This window comes from Salvelinus alpinus, chromosome 1, assembly GCF_045679555.1.
Source record: "Salvelinus alpinus chromosome 1, SLU_Salpinus.1, whole genome shotgun sequence".
Lineage (NCBI taxonomy): Eukaryota > Metazoa > Chordata > Actinopteri > Salmoniformes > Salmonidae > Salvelinus > Salvelinus alpinus.
Window position 1 is genome coordinate 97,656,419 of NC_092086.1, and position 15,626 is coordinate 97,672,044.

The 15,626-nt window shown below is 42.9% G+C and overlaps 2 protein-coding genes and 1 pseudogene across 2 annotated transcripts; all 3 read left to right on the forward strand.

Annotated features, from left to right (window-relative positions):
* The first annotated feature begins 2,534 nt into the window (after positions 1-2,534).
* Positions 2,535-4,355, forward strand: LOC139535689 (protocadherin beta-16-like). Its single transcript, XM_071335384.1, has one exon. The coding sequence runs from the start codon at positions 3,133-3,135 to the stop codon at positions 4,237-4,239; it is 1,107 nt and encodes a 368-aa protein (XP_071191485.1). The 5' UTR covers positions 2,535-3,132; the 3' UTR covers positions 4,240-4,355.
* A 2,026-nt stretch (positions 4,356-6,381) lies between these two features.
* LOC139535695 (protocadherin beta-16-like) lies at positions 6,382-8,534 on the forward strand (annotated as a pseudogene).
* A 3,450-nt stretch (positions 8,535-11,984) lies between these two features.
* On the forward strand, positions 11,985-13,597 carry LOC139567045 (protocadherin gamma-A4-like; the record flags this gene model as incomplete). Its single annotated transcript, XM_071388519.1, is given in 1 exon segment — positions 11,985-13,597. A coding segment is annotated over 1 exon segment (1,164 nt), but the record flags the coding sequence as incomplete, so codon positions are not given.
* Positions 13,598-15,626: the final 2,029 nt, after the last annotated feature.

Genomic DNA, 15,626 nt, shown 5'->3' on the forward strand with positions numbered 1-15,626 from the left:
CTATGGTAATGAAAAAAGTTATGTCAATGACATGTGTGATACTGGTGTAGATAAAGGGTGGGAGAGAGGAAATGTATTTGTTTGGTCTCCTTCCAGTAGTTTCAACTGTGTGTGATGATCCATACTATAATTCCTTCATCCAGGACCAAGAGGTGGGATCACAGGTGTAACACCATGAGAATTGGGTCAAATAGAACCATGCTCCCAGGTAGAGGTAGACAAGGCTCTTGACTTGTGGCAGTGGGGAGGATGAGCGGTGAAACACAGGTCAATGATCACTGAAAGTAAAATAAAAATATTGTTGACATTCATGCTCCTTGGCTGTTGCATCCTTTGACCCATCATTGGACACCTGGGCGACCCTTGGGTCATCCCGTCATTCCATATTACCAGATTTTCACTTTGGCCTTGGGTCAGAAGAGGCTCAAAGCCTTTAGGGTAAAGTTAACTCATTCTGGAGTTGGACACAATTGTCTCACATTTAGATTTTTAAACCGTTGAAGAATGCAAAGCAGGAGACATTTTCGTACTTATGCAGCAGTATTTGTTCTGCCATGAAAACATTAGGGACTATGCTATGTCAGAAACGTTATAAAGGAAGCTAAATGCTGAAGACATCTTTAACATCTAAATGTGTTAATGTCTTTTATTTTCAGGAAAATCTTGCTGATGATAGCTGTGCACATTTCTATGGTCTTTAAGTAAACCTGAATTTGTCAACCAAGGGCAGACTTTTCAACTCTGGTCTTGAGCAGAATCACCCAGAGTTTAATGTTTCACCCAGAGGTGGAAATGGCAATGTGAAGAGGCTAGCCTGTTTTTTTGGGCTATGTGAAGAGACTAGACTGTTGGCCCTGGCATCGCATCATGATAAAGCTAGTGTAAAGAGGCCAGCCTGTTTTACCTGAGGTCACCCCAGGGTCATACTGTCAGCTTCCAAGTCTCTAATGAAGAACATGTTCCATCCAAGTCTATATGCCAGTCAGAACCAGCCTTCTCTTGCACTCCTCTGTGTAAACCATACACAGAAAAGTGACACTATGGCTTAAAAGTGGCCCAATGGAGAGAATAAACCAGCTATTTGTATTATTTGTCAGGAACACATACTTTTCTAATGGCTTTTTTTTTACAGTAGTAATGTCGCTGCTTATAGGGGTCTGAAAGAGATGACCATAGATGTATAACACAATTCTGCTATAGGTCATTCTTCTTGTAAGTGCATGTAAACCTGTATTGTCTTTTTAACACTCTTCTTTCATTTGTTTCTTGTCTTTTTACCCTCTCCCATTGAACCATCATTTGGACATCTGAAGGTAAAAAAACATATTTTCTTCTTCTTTACTTGTAGACACATATGCAAATTAGGGTCTCCCAATGAAATTGGTGGCTCGTGCAGTTGCCATGTAGGCCTACACAATAGCAGGTCATTGTACAGGCCTAACTGTGTAGCCCTTTTCATGATTACATGTCTATCTGATGTTAAACTCAGTGGTTCCCTCAGTTCCTTCAACATTGGCCATTGACCATCTCAAGCACACTGCTCACACAGTAGCACACAAAGCAGTAAGAACACAACTTGTCATTAGCAAAGACAATTAGCATTGTTAGCATTGTGCTGCACACCACACAGCAGTCCATCGTATTTCTTACCAGTTACACACAGAACATTGTACTGAAAAGACATCCCAGTAGTGGCCCACAAAGCAAAATCACTCACACACAATTGCCCAGTAACACAAAGTATACTTCACGCTGAACTTCACACAGCTCAGCACTGCAGACACACATACACACATACTGCAGTATGACAACTCTGCTCAGCACTGCCACACAATTCTAAAGTAGGTCAGGAGAATTACTATTTTTGTACATCCCCAGCCTTCCATCCCTGCTCAAATATATTTCTTATTATTTGAATTATGTGGCATCTGATCTCGTTGATCACCAGCAAATCCATGATGCTTCATGTGTTTAACCCTGACTGCAACGTTTCATAATTCACAGCACCAACCAATATACCCAAGTCTGAAATATCTGACAAGCTGTAATTAATGTTTTATTCGTCAAAGTACATATTTTGTATAAAGATCTGGTAATGCAATTTCAATTGTGATATTGGAAGAGGTGTATGAATGTGGCAGTGATATTCTAGTGCAGAGGACCCTAGACTATCATGCCTGCCAGTGATTGTTAGAGTGTGGTAAAGACAAGCCTTGATGTCTCAAGGATGTGTAAGCCTGCAGCAGGAAGTGTGTAGGTTGATTTGGGGAACATGTGGAAGTTGTGCTGTGAATAGACGGCATCATGCTTCACTGCTTTGACACACTGTCTGTCTCTTCCTGTGATGACCTCTGACCTCGCTCTGTGGGAGGCCGATTTGCCTCTCAGTTTCACCCCTAGTTACATGGAAATAGAGGGATGCAAAGTTGGCAACTTTGATGAATAAAACATTAACTACAGCTTGTCAGATATTTCAGACTTGGGTATATTGGTGGGGGCTGTGAATTATGAAACGTTGCAGTCAGGGTTAAACACATGAAGCCACATAGATTTGCTGGTGATCAATTGTTTATTATTGGTATATGGTGAAACAGTTATAGCATACACATTTTTAAGTCCTGAAACAGTATTCATGTTTAGTATTGGTCTGAAAGGTCTAATTTTGTTGGTTTCAGGTTGGAGCTGTCGCTCTCCATGGTGCTGAAATATCAAACGTGCTCCAAATTGTTTTTTTTTAAAGAAAATGTTATAAAAAGTGTTTACTGACAATACACAGTGCAATAATCTTCCATTTGCTGATGTAGGCTTAGTTATGGACTGTGTTATAAAACAGTCTGTCTTTAGTTGGCTGTGTATCATTTCGACATGATGATAGTCTGCGCTCTGGACTCTGAGTGCCGCTGTTGGACAGTAAGACGAGTTATAAGCTTTAAATTCACAGAACCTCCTGTCTGATGGATTCATATGAGCTGATACAACATTCGGGGGAAGATCTCTAGAATCAAACAGGAATGAAAATCAACACGGATAGATTACCAATATAGCTGATTTAGATGGACTAAGAGAGAGTTGTGCATCAAGGCTACTCAATATTTCTGTCCAGAAATTTATATTTTTGCTGTTTTTTCCGAAATGTTTGAGGGAAAGCAAAATCGAACGCCACAATGGCAAGCACGATTGATTATTGTGTGTGCCCTCTTGTCGCATATGGTTCGATGCCAGGTGCGATATTCGATTCCAGAGGAAATGGTACGAGGGTCTTTGATTGGGGATCTCTCAAAGCATTTGGGACTAGATATCCGAAGACTAAAATCTGGCCGGGCCCGCATTGTTAGTGAGGAAAAGGATTGTGTAGAGCTTAACGCGGACAAAGGGATTCTGATGGTCAAACAGCGCATAGACAGAGAGGAGCTGTGTGGACACGCTTCCCCCTGTAGCTTCAACTTCGAAATGGTTCTAGAAAATCCAATGGAATTATTTAGTATAACTGTGGAAATACTCGATATCAACGATAATTCACCTGCCTTTGCGAATACGGAAATTACCCTGAATATCAGTGAAGTAGCATCGCCTGGAGCTCAATTTATTTTAGGCAGTGCCGTGGATCCTGATGTAGGTTTAAATGCCCTGCAAAGCTACAGTCTTAAACCTTCGACGCATTTTACTTTAAAAGAACAAACGTTTGCTGATGGTGGTAAATATGTGGAGATGGTTTTGCAAAGTCCTTTAGATAGAGAGAAGGAAGGTGAAATGTTTCTAACATTGACAGCTGCCGACGGGGGAAATCCGCGGAGAACAGGGACTGTGAGCATAAAAGTGAATGTTTTGGATGCCAATGATAATGCTCCGGGTTTTAGTCAAGCCGTATACAAAGCCTCTGTTTTGGAGAATTCCCCTAAAGGGACTTTAGTAGCAACAGTGATTGCAACCGACGCAGATGTGGGCAGTAATGGTCAGTTAGAATATTACATTGACCACCTTACACAACAAAATGCTATGGTGTTCACACTAAATCCAAGCAGTGGAGAAATACGAGTATCAGGTTTAATCGACTATGAGAAAACTAAGCAGTTTCAAATTAATGTAATTGCCAAAGATATAGGTGGTCTCTCAAAATCTTGCAAAGTAGTAATTGAAGTGATAGATGTGAATGACAATCCCCCCCGTTATAGCATTGACATCTTTTTCCAATACCATCCCCGAGGACTCTCCCCCGGGGACAACTGTCGCCATTGTTAATGTGAAAGACTTGGACTCTGGACAAAATGGTCATGTTAATTGTTCCATCGACCATTCTCTTCCCTTTAAGATACAATCTTCATTAGCGAACTATTACACTTTACTAACAAACAGTGTTTTAGACCGTGAGGTTGTGTCTGAGTATAACGTCACAGTGACAGCGGTGGACAAAGGTCTTCCCGCATTATGTCACAATAAGACCCTTCGCATAAGAATCTCTGATGTGAATGACAATGTGCCAGTGTTCGATAAAAGCGAGTACACAGCTCGGATATTGGAAAACAACTTCCCAGGTGTTGCAATTGGTTTGGTCCAGGCCAAAGATGAAGACTGGGGTCAGAACGCCAGGGTCTCCTATTTCTTGGAGGAATCGCAGGTGGGAGGAAATTCTATTTCATCTTCAATATCGATTAATTCTGAAACAGGAGTGATTTATGCAGTGAGATCCTTTGATTACGAACAAATCAAAGCTTTTGAATTCCACGTTAGAGCGCAAGATGGAGGCTCCCCTCCACTTAACAGTAACGTGACTATAAAGTTAATAATTCAAGATCAGAATGACAACACTCCTCAGGTTCTCTACCCAGTACAGACGAGTAGCTCTCTGGTGGCTGAGATGGTGCCTCGTTCAGCAGATGTGGGATATCTTGTCACTAAAGTGGTGGCTGTTGATGTGGACTCTGGACAGAATGCCTGGCTCTCATATAAACTGCAGAAAGCGTCAGACAGGGCGCTGTTTGAAGTGGGTTTACAGAATGGAGAAATAAGAACCATACGCCAGGTCACTGATAAAGATGCTGTGAAACAAAAACTCACTGTTGTAGTGGAGGATAACGGGCAGCCCTCTCGATCAGCTACAGTCAATGTGAATGTGGCGGTGGCGGACAGCTTCCCTGAAGTGATCTCAGAATTCAGTGACTTTACGCATGACAAAGAATACCACGATCACTTTAAATTTTATTTAATTTTGGCCTTGGCTGTCATGTCTTTCCTCTTCATCTCGTGTGTATTAGTTATAATATCAGTTAAGATCTACAGGTGGAGACAATCACCTAACTTCCATTCCAATCTCCCAGTGATTCCATATTATCCACCCCGTTTCTCAGACGCCGGGGGGACAGGGACTCTGCAACACGTGTACAACTATGAGGTGTGCATGACGACTGACACAAGGAAGAGTGACTGTAAATTCGCCAGACCTTTTAGTCAGCACGTTTTAATAGTGGACCCGAGCTCTACTATGACCAGAGACAATGCGACCTTGCAACCTTCTCAGAATGAGAAAAGCTTTCTGGATGACCCGGATTCTCCTGAGCAGGTGAGACGCTGACATTTTACAACTTCAAATATAATTATTTCGACCACAATATTTGAAAATACTCAAATACACAGAACATAAGTATTTAAATAGGCATGAACCCAGGTCGAGTATAGGTTATTTAGGTTATTGAGATAATTTTTTTTCATCTTGTTTGCCTGTCTTCGTCCTGAATTAAACCCACGGGGTTTGCTCTCATCCATAATGTTTGGGCTTTTCGAATCGTGTTGTAGAAAAATGACATGCATGTCAAAGTGTGTGTATTGCAATTCGTATAAAATGTCATATTCAGGCTGTCACAGCACACCTTCGTGGACAAAAATAAAATAATAGTCGTTTCTGTTGCGGTTGTACTTGTGAGTTTGCAGTGTTTGGTTATCCATATTGAGCCACTGTATGCCATGCATTCGTGTAAAATAGAAATGTCTCATTGGTTCATTCGTGGGCTGGATCTAAACTAGAGTCCAATGGGAGGTTGTGTCTTTAGAGGAATGATAAGGTCTGTAGAGGCATAATCACTATTAATTCGGTGCATTTTCATGTTTTTAACTGTGAGGGCCGCTGTTGGTTAACAAGACGTTATTCTATTGGCTCATGGGTGGCTGCGCAGTGATCCCTACCTCAGTATTGCTATACTCTGTAGCCGAGAAGGATAAATGCAGGTATTGGCAATACCTCGAGATATTTTATTTTGGAATTCATCGGGTTGTCATTTGGATTACGACTTTACCATTTAAATAATCATTACAATGGATATTTGGCGTTTGTTCGATGTTCCACTCAGCCTGTGGAGGAAAGGCTTTGGTTACAGATGGCAAGTACTGTGCATTGTTTGTTGCGTGATCTGGGTTGACAATGTGACAGGACAAGCACGATACTCCATCCTAGAGGAGATGGCAGAGGGATCTTTTGTCGGTAATATTGCGAAGGACTTGGGTTTGGAGGTCAGTCGGCTTGTTACTGGTAAAGCTCGCATTGTAACAAAGGGGAGTCGTCAGTATGTTGATCTCAACAGAGACAAAGGCACTCTAGTTGTTAAAGAGAGAATAGACAGAGAGGAGCTCTGCAAGCAGACTACGCCTTGCAGCTTTAGTTTTGAGGTTATAATCGAAAATCCCATCCAATTGTATCGAATAACAGTCGAGGTCCGGGATATAAACGACAATGCCCCTTCCTTTTTGAGAGATAGTGTTAACCTGGAAATTAGCGAGTTTGCGCTGTCTGGAGCTCGCTTCTCATTAGATAACGCAATGGACTCGGACGTGGGCACGAATAGCTTACAAAACTATGCACTCAAGCCATCAGATCATTTTAAATTAGCAGTACATAGGAACAGTGATAGTAAATACGTCGAAATGATTCTGTAGACCCCATTAGACAGAGAGAGTCAGGAAGATCTTACGTTGCTCCTTATAGCAACCGATGGGGGGGATCCGCAAAAATCCGGAACTGTTCGCATCCACGTTACAGTGCTAGATGCGAACGATAACGCTCCAGTTTGCAGTCAATCTGTTTACAAGGCTGTAGTGAGAGAAAACTCCCCAAAAGGCACACTGATAACAACAGTCAACGCTGCGGATGCTGATAATGGGTCATATGGAAAAGTGTCGTATTCCATGGCCTCAAGAGATGCAAAGGGATTCATCCAAGATGGCTAAGCAGTTCAGACGTCATTTCTGTTTCGTATTGTCGTGTCCTGTATATATATATATTTACACCTTTCTTCGCATATCTTTTATATATTTTATTATCCAAGAACTCAACTACAAAAGCTTCCCTGCAAAAGCTTTCCTGCAACCCGCTTCACCAATTACAAAAAAGTATTATTTACCTCAAATCTGAAAAACCACCGTGGAAGCTAGCCAGGGGCTAATTCAGAAGCTAGCCAGAAAGCTAACCAGAAGCTATCCGATAGCTAGCCAGAAGCTAATCAGTAGCTGCCCAGAAATTAGCCGGTCTGCTGGCTAGCGTTGGTGTTTCAGCTGCCCACGTTTTGTGGTCATCAGCTATTCCTTTAGCTCGATAATCTACCGGCACTTTTGTGCAACGCGACTCGGACCGGAGCATTCCGGGACTTTTTTTCTCTCAGTTTCCCCGGATTTCAGCCGCAGGCTCTGGACATTTGCAGCTAGCTAGCTGCAAACCGTGTGACTATTGGCTTACGTCGATCCCGGAGCAAACTCAAATCATTCCGGAGCTAGCCAGCTGAGGAGTTCCATCAGCCATTCCTGGGCTACAGTCACCTATCCGGACCCGTTTTTTTTTGTTTTGTTGTTGCTGCAGATACGGAGCCCCACCGGGCCTTCACGACTGACTGCCGACGTTATCTGCCCGAGGGAGTTATCCAACTGGCACCTCCGTCCCGACGTTACCTGAACGCTCATCTGGGGCCCGCTAACCGTTAGCTGTCTTATCGGCTGCTATCTGAATAAGTATATCGGACAATTATTATTATTATTTATTTATTTAATTTTTTTCTTGGGTCACTATATCTATTTTGCCAATTTGGATTGATCCCCTCTACCACACGGAACCCCACTAACCTACCGACGGAAACGCACGAGGTATCTACAAATAGACTTCCATACTATGCTATCTTGCTACCGATAGCCATCTACCCGGCCAGCTGTCTGGATCGCCGTGACCCCAACCAACCTCTACTCACTGGACCCTTATTGATCACTCGATTAAGCATGCCTCTCCTTAATGTAAATATGCCTTGTCCATTGCTGTTCTGGTTAGTGTTTATTGGCTTATTTCACTGTAGAGCCTCTAGCCCTGCCCACTATACCATATCCAACCTCACAGTTCCACCACCCACATATGCGATGACATCACCTGGTTTCAATGATGTTTCTAGAGACAATATCTCTCTCATCATCACTCAATACCTAGGTTTACCTCCACTGTATTCACATCCTACCATACCTTTGTCTGTACATTATTCCTTTAAGCTATTTTATCGCCCCCAGAAACTTCCTTTTACTCTCTGCTCTAGAAGTTCTAGACGACCAATTCTCATAGCTTTTAGCCGTACCCTTATCCTACTCCTCCTCTGTTCCTCTGGTGATGTAGAGGTGAATCCAGGCCCTGCAGTACCTAGCTCCACTCCTATTCCCCAGGCGCTCTCTTTTGATGACTTCTGTAACCGTAATAGCCTTGGCTTCATGCATGTTAACATTAGAAGCCTCCTCCCTAAGTTTGTTTTGTTCACTGCTTTAGCACACTCTGCCAACCCGGATGTTTTAGCCGTGTCTGAATCCTGGCTTAGAAAGACCACCAAAAATTCTGACATTTTCATCCCCAACTACAAGATTTTCAGACAAGATAGAACGGCCAAAGGGGGCGGTGTTGCAATCTATTGCAAAGATTGCCTGCAGAGTTCTGTTTTACTATCCAGGTCTGTTCCCAAACAATTTGAACTTCTACTTTTAAAAATCCACCTCTCTAAAAACAAGTCTCTCACCGTTGCCGCCTGCTATAGACCACCCTCTGCCCCCAGCTGTGCTCTGGACACTATATGTGAACTGATTGCCCCCCATCTATCTTCAGAGCTCGTGCTGCTAGGCGACCTAAATTTTAACATGCTTAACACCCCAGCCACCCTACAATCTAAGCTTGATGCCCTCAATCTCACACAAATTATCAATGAACCTACCAGGTACCACCCCAATTCCGTAAACACGGGTACCCTCATAGATATCATCCTAACAAACTTGCCCTCCAAATACACCTCTGCTGTTTTCAACCAAGATCTCAGCGATCACTGCCTCATTGCCTGCATCCGTAATGGGTCAGCGGTCAAACGACCTCCACTCATCACTGTCAAACGCTCCCTGAAACACTTCAGCGAGCAGGCCTTTCTAATCGACCTGGCCGAGGTATCCTGGAAGGATATTGATCTCATCCCGTCAGTAGAGGATGCCTGGACATTTTTTAAAAATGCCTTCCTCACCATCTTGAATAAGCATGCCCCATTCACGAAATTTAGAACCAGGAACAGATATAGCCCTTGGTTCTCTCCTGACCTGACTGCCCTTAACCAACAGAAAAACATCCTATGGCGTTCTGCATTAGCATCGAACAGCCCCCGTGATATGCAACTTTTCAGGGAAGCTAGAAACCAGTATACACAGGCAGTTAGAAAAGCCAAGGCTAGCTTTTTCAAGCAGAAATTTGCTTCCTGCAACACAAATTCAAAAAAGTTCTGGGACACTGTAAAGTCCATGGAGAATAAGAACACCTCCTCCCAGCTTCCAACTGCTCTGAAGATAGGAAACACTGTCACCACCGACAAATCCACTATAATTGAGAATTTCAATAAGCATTTTTCTACGGCTGGCCATGCTTTCCACCTGGCTACCCCTACCCCGGACAACAGCACTGCCCTCCCCTCTGCTACTCGCCCAAGCCTTCCCCATTTCTCTTTCTCCCAAATACAGTCAGCTGATGTTCTAAAAGAGCTGCAAAATCTGGACCCTTACAAATCAGCCGGGCTAGATAATCTGGACCCTTTCTTTCTAAAACTATCTGCTGAAATTGTTGCCACCCCTATTACTAGCCTTTTCAACCTCTCTTTCGTGTCGTCTGAGATTCCCAAAGATTGGAAAGCAGCTGCGGTTATCCCCCTCTTCAAAGGGGGGGACACTCTTGACCCTAACAGCTACAGACCTATATCTATCCTACCCTGCCTTTCTAAGGTCTTCGAAAGCCAAGTCAACAAACAGATTACCGACCATTTCGAATCCCACCATACCTTCTCCGCTATGCAATCTGGTTTCAGAGCTGGTCATGGGTGCACCTCAGCCACGCTCAAGGTCATAAACGATATCTTAACCGCCATCGATAGGAAACAATACTGTGCAGCCGTATTCATTGACCTGGCCAAGGCTTTTGACTCTGTCAATCACCACATCCTCATCGGCAGACTCGACAGCCTTGGTTTCTCTAATGATTGCCTCGCCTGGTTCACCAACTACTTCTCTGATCGAGTTCAGTGTGTCAAATCGGAGGGTCTGTTGTCCGGGCCTCTGGCAGTCTCCATGGGGTTGCCACAGGGTTCAATTCTTGGACCGACTCTCTTCTCTGTATACATCAATGATGTCGCTCTTGCTGCTGGTGATTCTCTGATCCACCTCTATGCAGACGACACTATTCTGTATACTTCTGGCCCTTCTTTTGACACTGTGTTAACAACCCTCCAGGCGAGCTTCAATGCCATACAACTCTCCTTCCGTGGCCTCCAATTGCTCTTAAATACAAGTAAAACTAAATGCATGCTCTTCAACCGATCGCTGCCTGCACCTGCCCGCCTGTCCAACATCACTACTCTGGACGGCTCTGACCTAGAATATGTGGACAACTACAAATACCTAGGTGTCTGGTTAGACTGTAAACTCTCCTTCCAGACTCACATCAAACATCTCCAATCCAAAGTTAAATCTAGAATTGGCTTCCTATTCCGCAACAAAGCATCCTTCACTCATGCTGCCAAACATACCCTTGTAAAACTGACCATCCTACCAATCCTCGACTTCGGTGATGTCATTTACAAAATAGCCTCCAAAACCCTACTCAATAAATTGGATGCAGTCTATCACAGTGCCATCCGTTTTGTCACCAAAGCCCCATATACTACCCACCACTGCGACCTGTACACTCTCGTTGGCTGGCCCTCGCTTCATACTCGTCGCCAAACCCACTGGTTCCAGGTCATCTACAAGACCCTGCTAGGTAAAGTCCCCCCTTATCTCAGCTCGCTGGTCACCATAGCAACACCTACCTGTAGCACGCGCTCCAGCAGGTTTATCTCTCTGGTCACCCCCAAAACCAATTCTTCCTTTGGCCGCCTCTCCTTCCAGTTCTCTGCTGCCAATGACTGGAACGAACTACAAAAATCTCTGAAACTGGAAACACTTATCTCCCTCACTAGCTTTAAGCACCAGCTGTCAGAGCAGCTCATAGATTACTGCACCTGTACATAGCCCATCTATAATTTAGCCCAAACAACTACCTCTTTACCTACTGTATTTATTTATTTATTTTGCTCCTTTGCACCCCATTATTTCTGTCTCTACTTTGCGCTTTCTTCCACTGCAAACCAACCATTCCAGTGTTTTTAGTTTTATTTTACTTGCTGTGTTGTATTTACTTCGCCACCATGGCCTTTTTATATTTTTATTTATTTATACATATATTTGTTTGCCTTCACCTCCCTTATCTCACCTCACTTGCTCACATTGTATATAGACTTATTTTTTTTTCACTGTATCATTGACTATATGTTTGTTTTACTCCATGTGTAACTATGTGTTGTTGTATGTGTCGAACTGCTTTGCTTTATCTTGGCCAGGTCGCAATTGTAAATGAGAACGTGTTCTCAATTTGCCTACCTGGTTAAATAAAGGTTAAATAAAATAAATAAATAAAAAAGGAGTTGTTTCAGATAAATGCGGAAACAGGAGAGATCAGAGTATCAGACAAATTAGATTACGAAGAGGAAAACAATTATCAGTTGAATGTGAATGTGAAAGCAAAAGACCACGGTGGTCTTTCCGATATATGTAAAGTTGTTATTGAAATTATTGATGAGAATGATAATTCTCCAACAATACAACTGATGTCTTTTTCCAATACCATAGCAGAGAATTCCCCTCCTGGAACTACAGTAGCCGTGATAAATGTAGAGGATGCAGATGCTGGAAAGAACGGCGTGGTGCACTGTTCTATAAACCCAGATATGCCATTCAAAATTGAGTCTTCAATGACCGACTATTATAGCATAGTAACTGATGGCATCCTCGACCGAGAATCGATTTCAGAATATAACGTCACCATAAATGTATCAGACGACGGGACACCGATTCTCTTCAGTAATAAAACAGTGACAGTGAAAGTGACAGATGTCAATGACAACCCACCGGCCTTTGACCGCTGTGTCTATGAGGCATTTGTACAGGAAAACAATTAGCCGGGGGTCTCCATATTCACTATCAGAGCGAGTGATGCTGACTCTGGTCAAAATGCGCGCTTGTCCTACTACCTGGAGAACAGTGAGATAAATGGGGCACAGGTCTCTTCACTGGTCTCGGTAAATTCAGAGAATGGGGTTATTCATGCGGTGCGCTCATTTGATTATGAACAAGTAAAAGAGTTTCATTGTAATATTACTGCGCGAGACGGAGGGTCCCCGCCCTTCAGTGAAACTGTTACTGTACATATTTCTATCCAAGACCAGAACGATAACGCGCCCCAGGTTCTCTTCCCAGTACAGACGAGTAGCTTTCTGGTGGCTGAAATGGTGCCTCGTTCAGCAGATGTGGGATATCTTGTCACTAAAGTGGTGGCTGTTGATGTGGACTCTGGACAGAATGCCTGGCTCTCATATAAACTGCAGAAAGCGTCAGACAGGGCGCTGTTTGAAGTGGGTTTACAGAATGGAGAAATAAGAACCATACGCCAGGTCACTGATAAAGATGCTGGGAAACAAAAGCTCACTGTTGTAGTGGAGGACAACGGGCAGCCCTCTCGATCAGCTACAGTCAATGTGAACGTGGAGGTGGCTAATAGCTTCTCCGAAGTACTCTCATAATTCACTGACTTTACGCACGACAAGGATTATAATGACAACCTGACTTTTTATCTAGTTTTGGCCTTGGCTGTGGTCTCTTTCCTCTTCATATCGTGTGTATTAGCTATAATATCAGTTAAGATCTACAGGTGGAGACAATCACGCATGTATCAGTCTAGTCTACCGGTTATTCCATATTATCCACCCAGTTATGCAGACGCCGGAGGGACAGGGACTCTGCAACATATGTACAACTATGAGGTGTGCATGACGACTGACTCAAGGAAGAGTGACTGTAAATGTGCCAGACCTTTTAGTCAGAACATGTTAATAATGGACTCTACAGATACTTTCCAACATGTACAAAGAGAGAAAAGTTTCCCAGATTCTCCTGAAATGGTGAGATATTCATTGCCCAATGTGTTATGTTGCTTAATGATTCTATTCATTAAATTGTTTCATTTAAATTAGATTAGATTGGGACTTTGTATGTGTATTATCAACTGATTTACTCATGTTTTTCAAAGAGAGCCTCAAGTCCTGTTCATTTCAGCACCACCACTCGCGGACAGCGACACTGTCGGACACAGTCCCGCAGCCTCTTTCACGTATTATTTTATAGGCCACCGTAAGTCTGTTAACAGGTTTTATTATAACAGAACGATACTAAACCCTAATGAATATTTTTTTTAACGTTAGGTGTATTTTTTACATTTAACTTAATTTAAGTGAGAAGTAGTTCTGACTGAGGATGACAACATATAGGCCTTAATGTGTATCTCTCTCAGTTTTGTCTTACATTGACGTGTTTTTGAACAAATGTGTCACACTAGAAGATATAGTAGGCCATACAATTGAAATAATTAATGGTTTGTAGTGTCATTTTGTACAGTAGAAGTGCGCTCCTTGCAATGGTCTGTGAGTGCCGCTGTTCGTTCAGACTGTGAAATGTGGCCCAGTGAAATGTAAAAAGCACCTCCCATATCAGTGAGCTCTTTCTATCTGAAGGTTGCTAGTTGCTTCAGCCATATTAGAAAACAGACTCGCCAGTGTTACACGCCCGAAGCAGGCAGAACGACATGTTTTGTAATTAATTGACGATCGTTTGGATACTTCTACTTCGTTGTCTTTGGTCTGTGTAGATTAGTTTTTCTGTTGGTCTGGACATTTATGTAGTGTACGAACTGGATTTTATAAAATGTCTGCTAGGAATCTGGTATGCGCTTTTGACAGCCATGCGTCACTATGGCTTATCCTCGTTTTATTTGGATGTATAGTCCATGGACAAGTGAGATATTCTATTCCTGAGGAGATGGCGAAAGGGTCGGTCGTGGGTAATGTCGCAGAGGACTTGGGCATTGCCCTGAAAAGGCCGAGGAGCGGCCGAGCTCGTATCATAGCCGGGGACAATAGTCCCTATGTGGAGCTGAACACAGACAAAGGAACACTGGCTGTGAGTGAGAGGATAGACCGAGAGCTCTTGTGTAAACAAACTTCTCCTTGTAGTTTCAGCTTCGAGCTAATCTTAGAAAACCCTATTCAGCTTTATGAAGTTACCGTAGAAATCATGGATGTCAATGACCACGCTCCTACATTTCCCAAAGATGACATTTATATCGCGATTAGCGAGTCAGCCCTCCCGGGCGCGCGTTTCTTACTAGAACGCGCATTTGATCCAGATGTTGGAGAAAATACAATACAGAGCTACACTCTGAAACACACTGATAATTTCATTCTGAAACAGGAAACTCGTGCAGACGGAAACAAATACATAGACATGATGTTGCTGTCGCCAGTAGACAGGGAGAGCAATGAGGAATTGTCCCTCGTTTTAACCGCAATTGATGGTTGCCATCAACCGAAATCAGGCATGATGAAAATAAATATCCACGTTTTAGACGTAAACGATAACACTCCCGTCTTTTCCAAAAAGCTGTATATGGCGTCAGTTCCAGAAAATGCGCCTGTGGCTAAAGTAAGCGCAGCTGATGCAGATAAAGGCATAAACGGAGAGGTGACGTTTGCTTTCAGGTACAGACAGTAACAACGGGCTTTTCCGAATCGATGCACAGTCAGGTGAGATTTTCGTTTTTGGACATCTAGATTTTGAAAAAGCTAAAAAAGTACGAGTAAACATCGAAGCCAAAGATCATGGCGGCTTCACTGATTCTTGTGCCATGATTATTGACATAATTGATGTGAATGATAACATGCCTGTCATATCTTTGACATCATTCACGAATCCTGTTTCTGAAAACTCTCCACCCGGCACAACAATTGCAGTGATTAATGTTAAAGACATAGATTCGGGAGAAAATGGACAGGTGCGTTGTAGCATATCAAAAGATTCCCCCTTTGTCATTAGGTCATCATTACGGAATTACTATACGTTATTGACAGAGGAAGAATTAAACAGGGAAACGTATCAGAATATAACGTCATTATAACTGCCACAGATGAAGGTTTTTCCCCTCTCTCTAGTAACAAGACTATTAACTT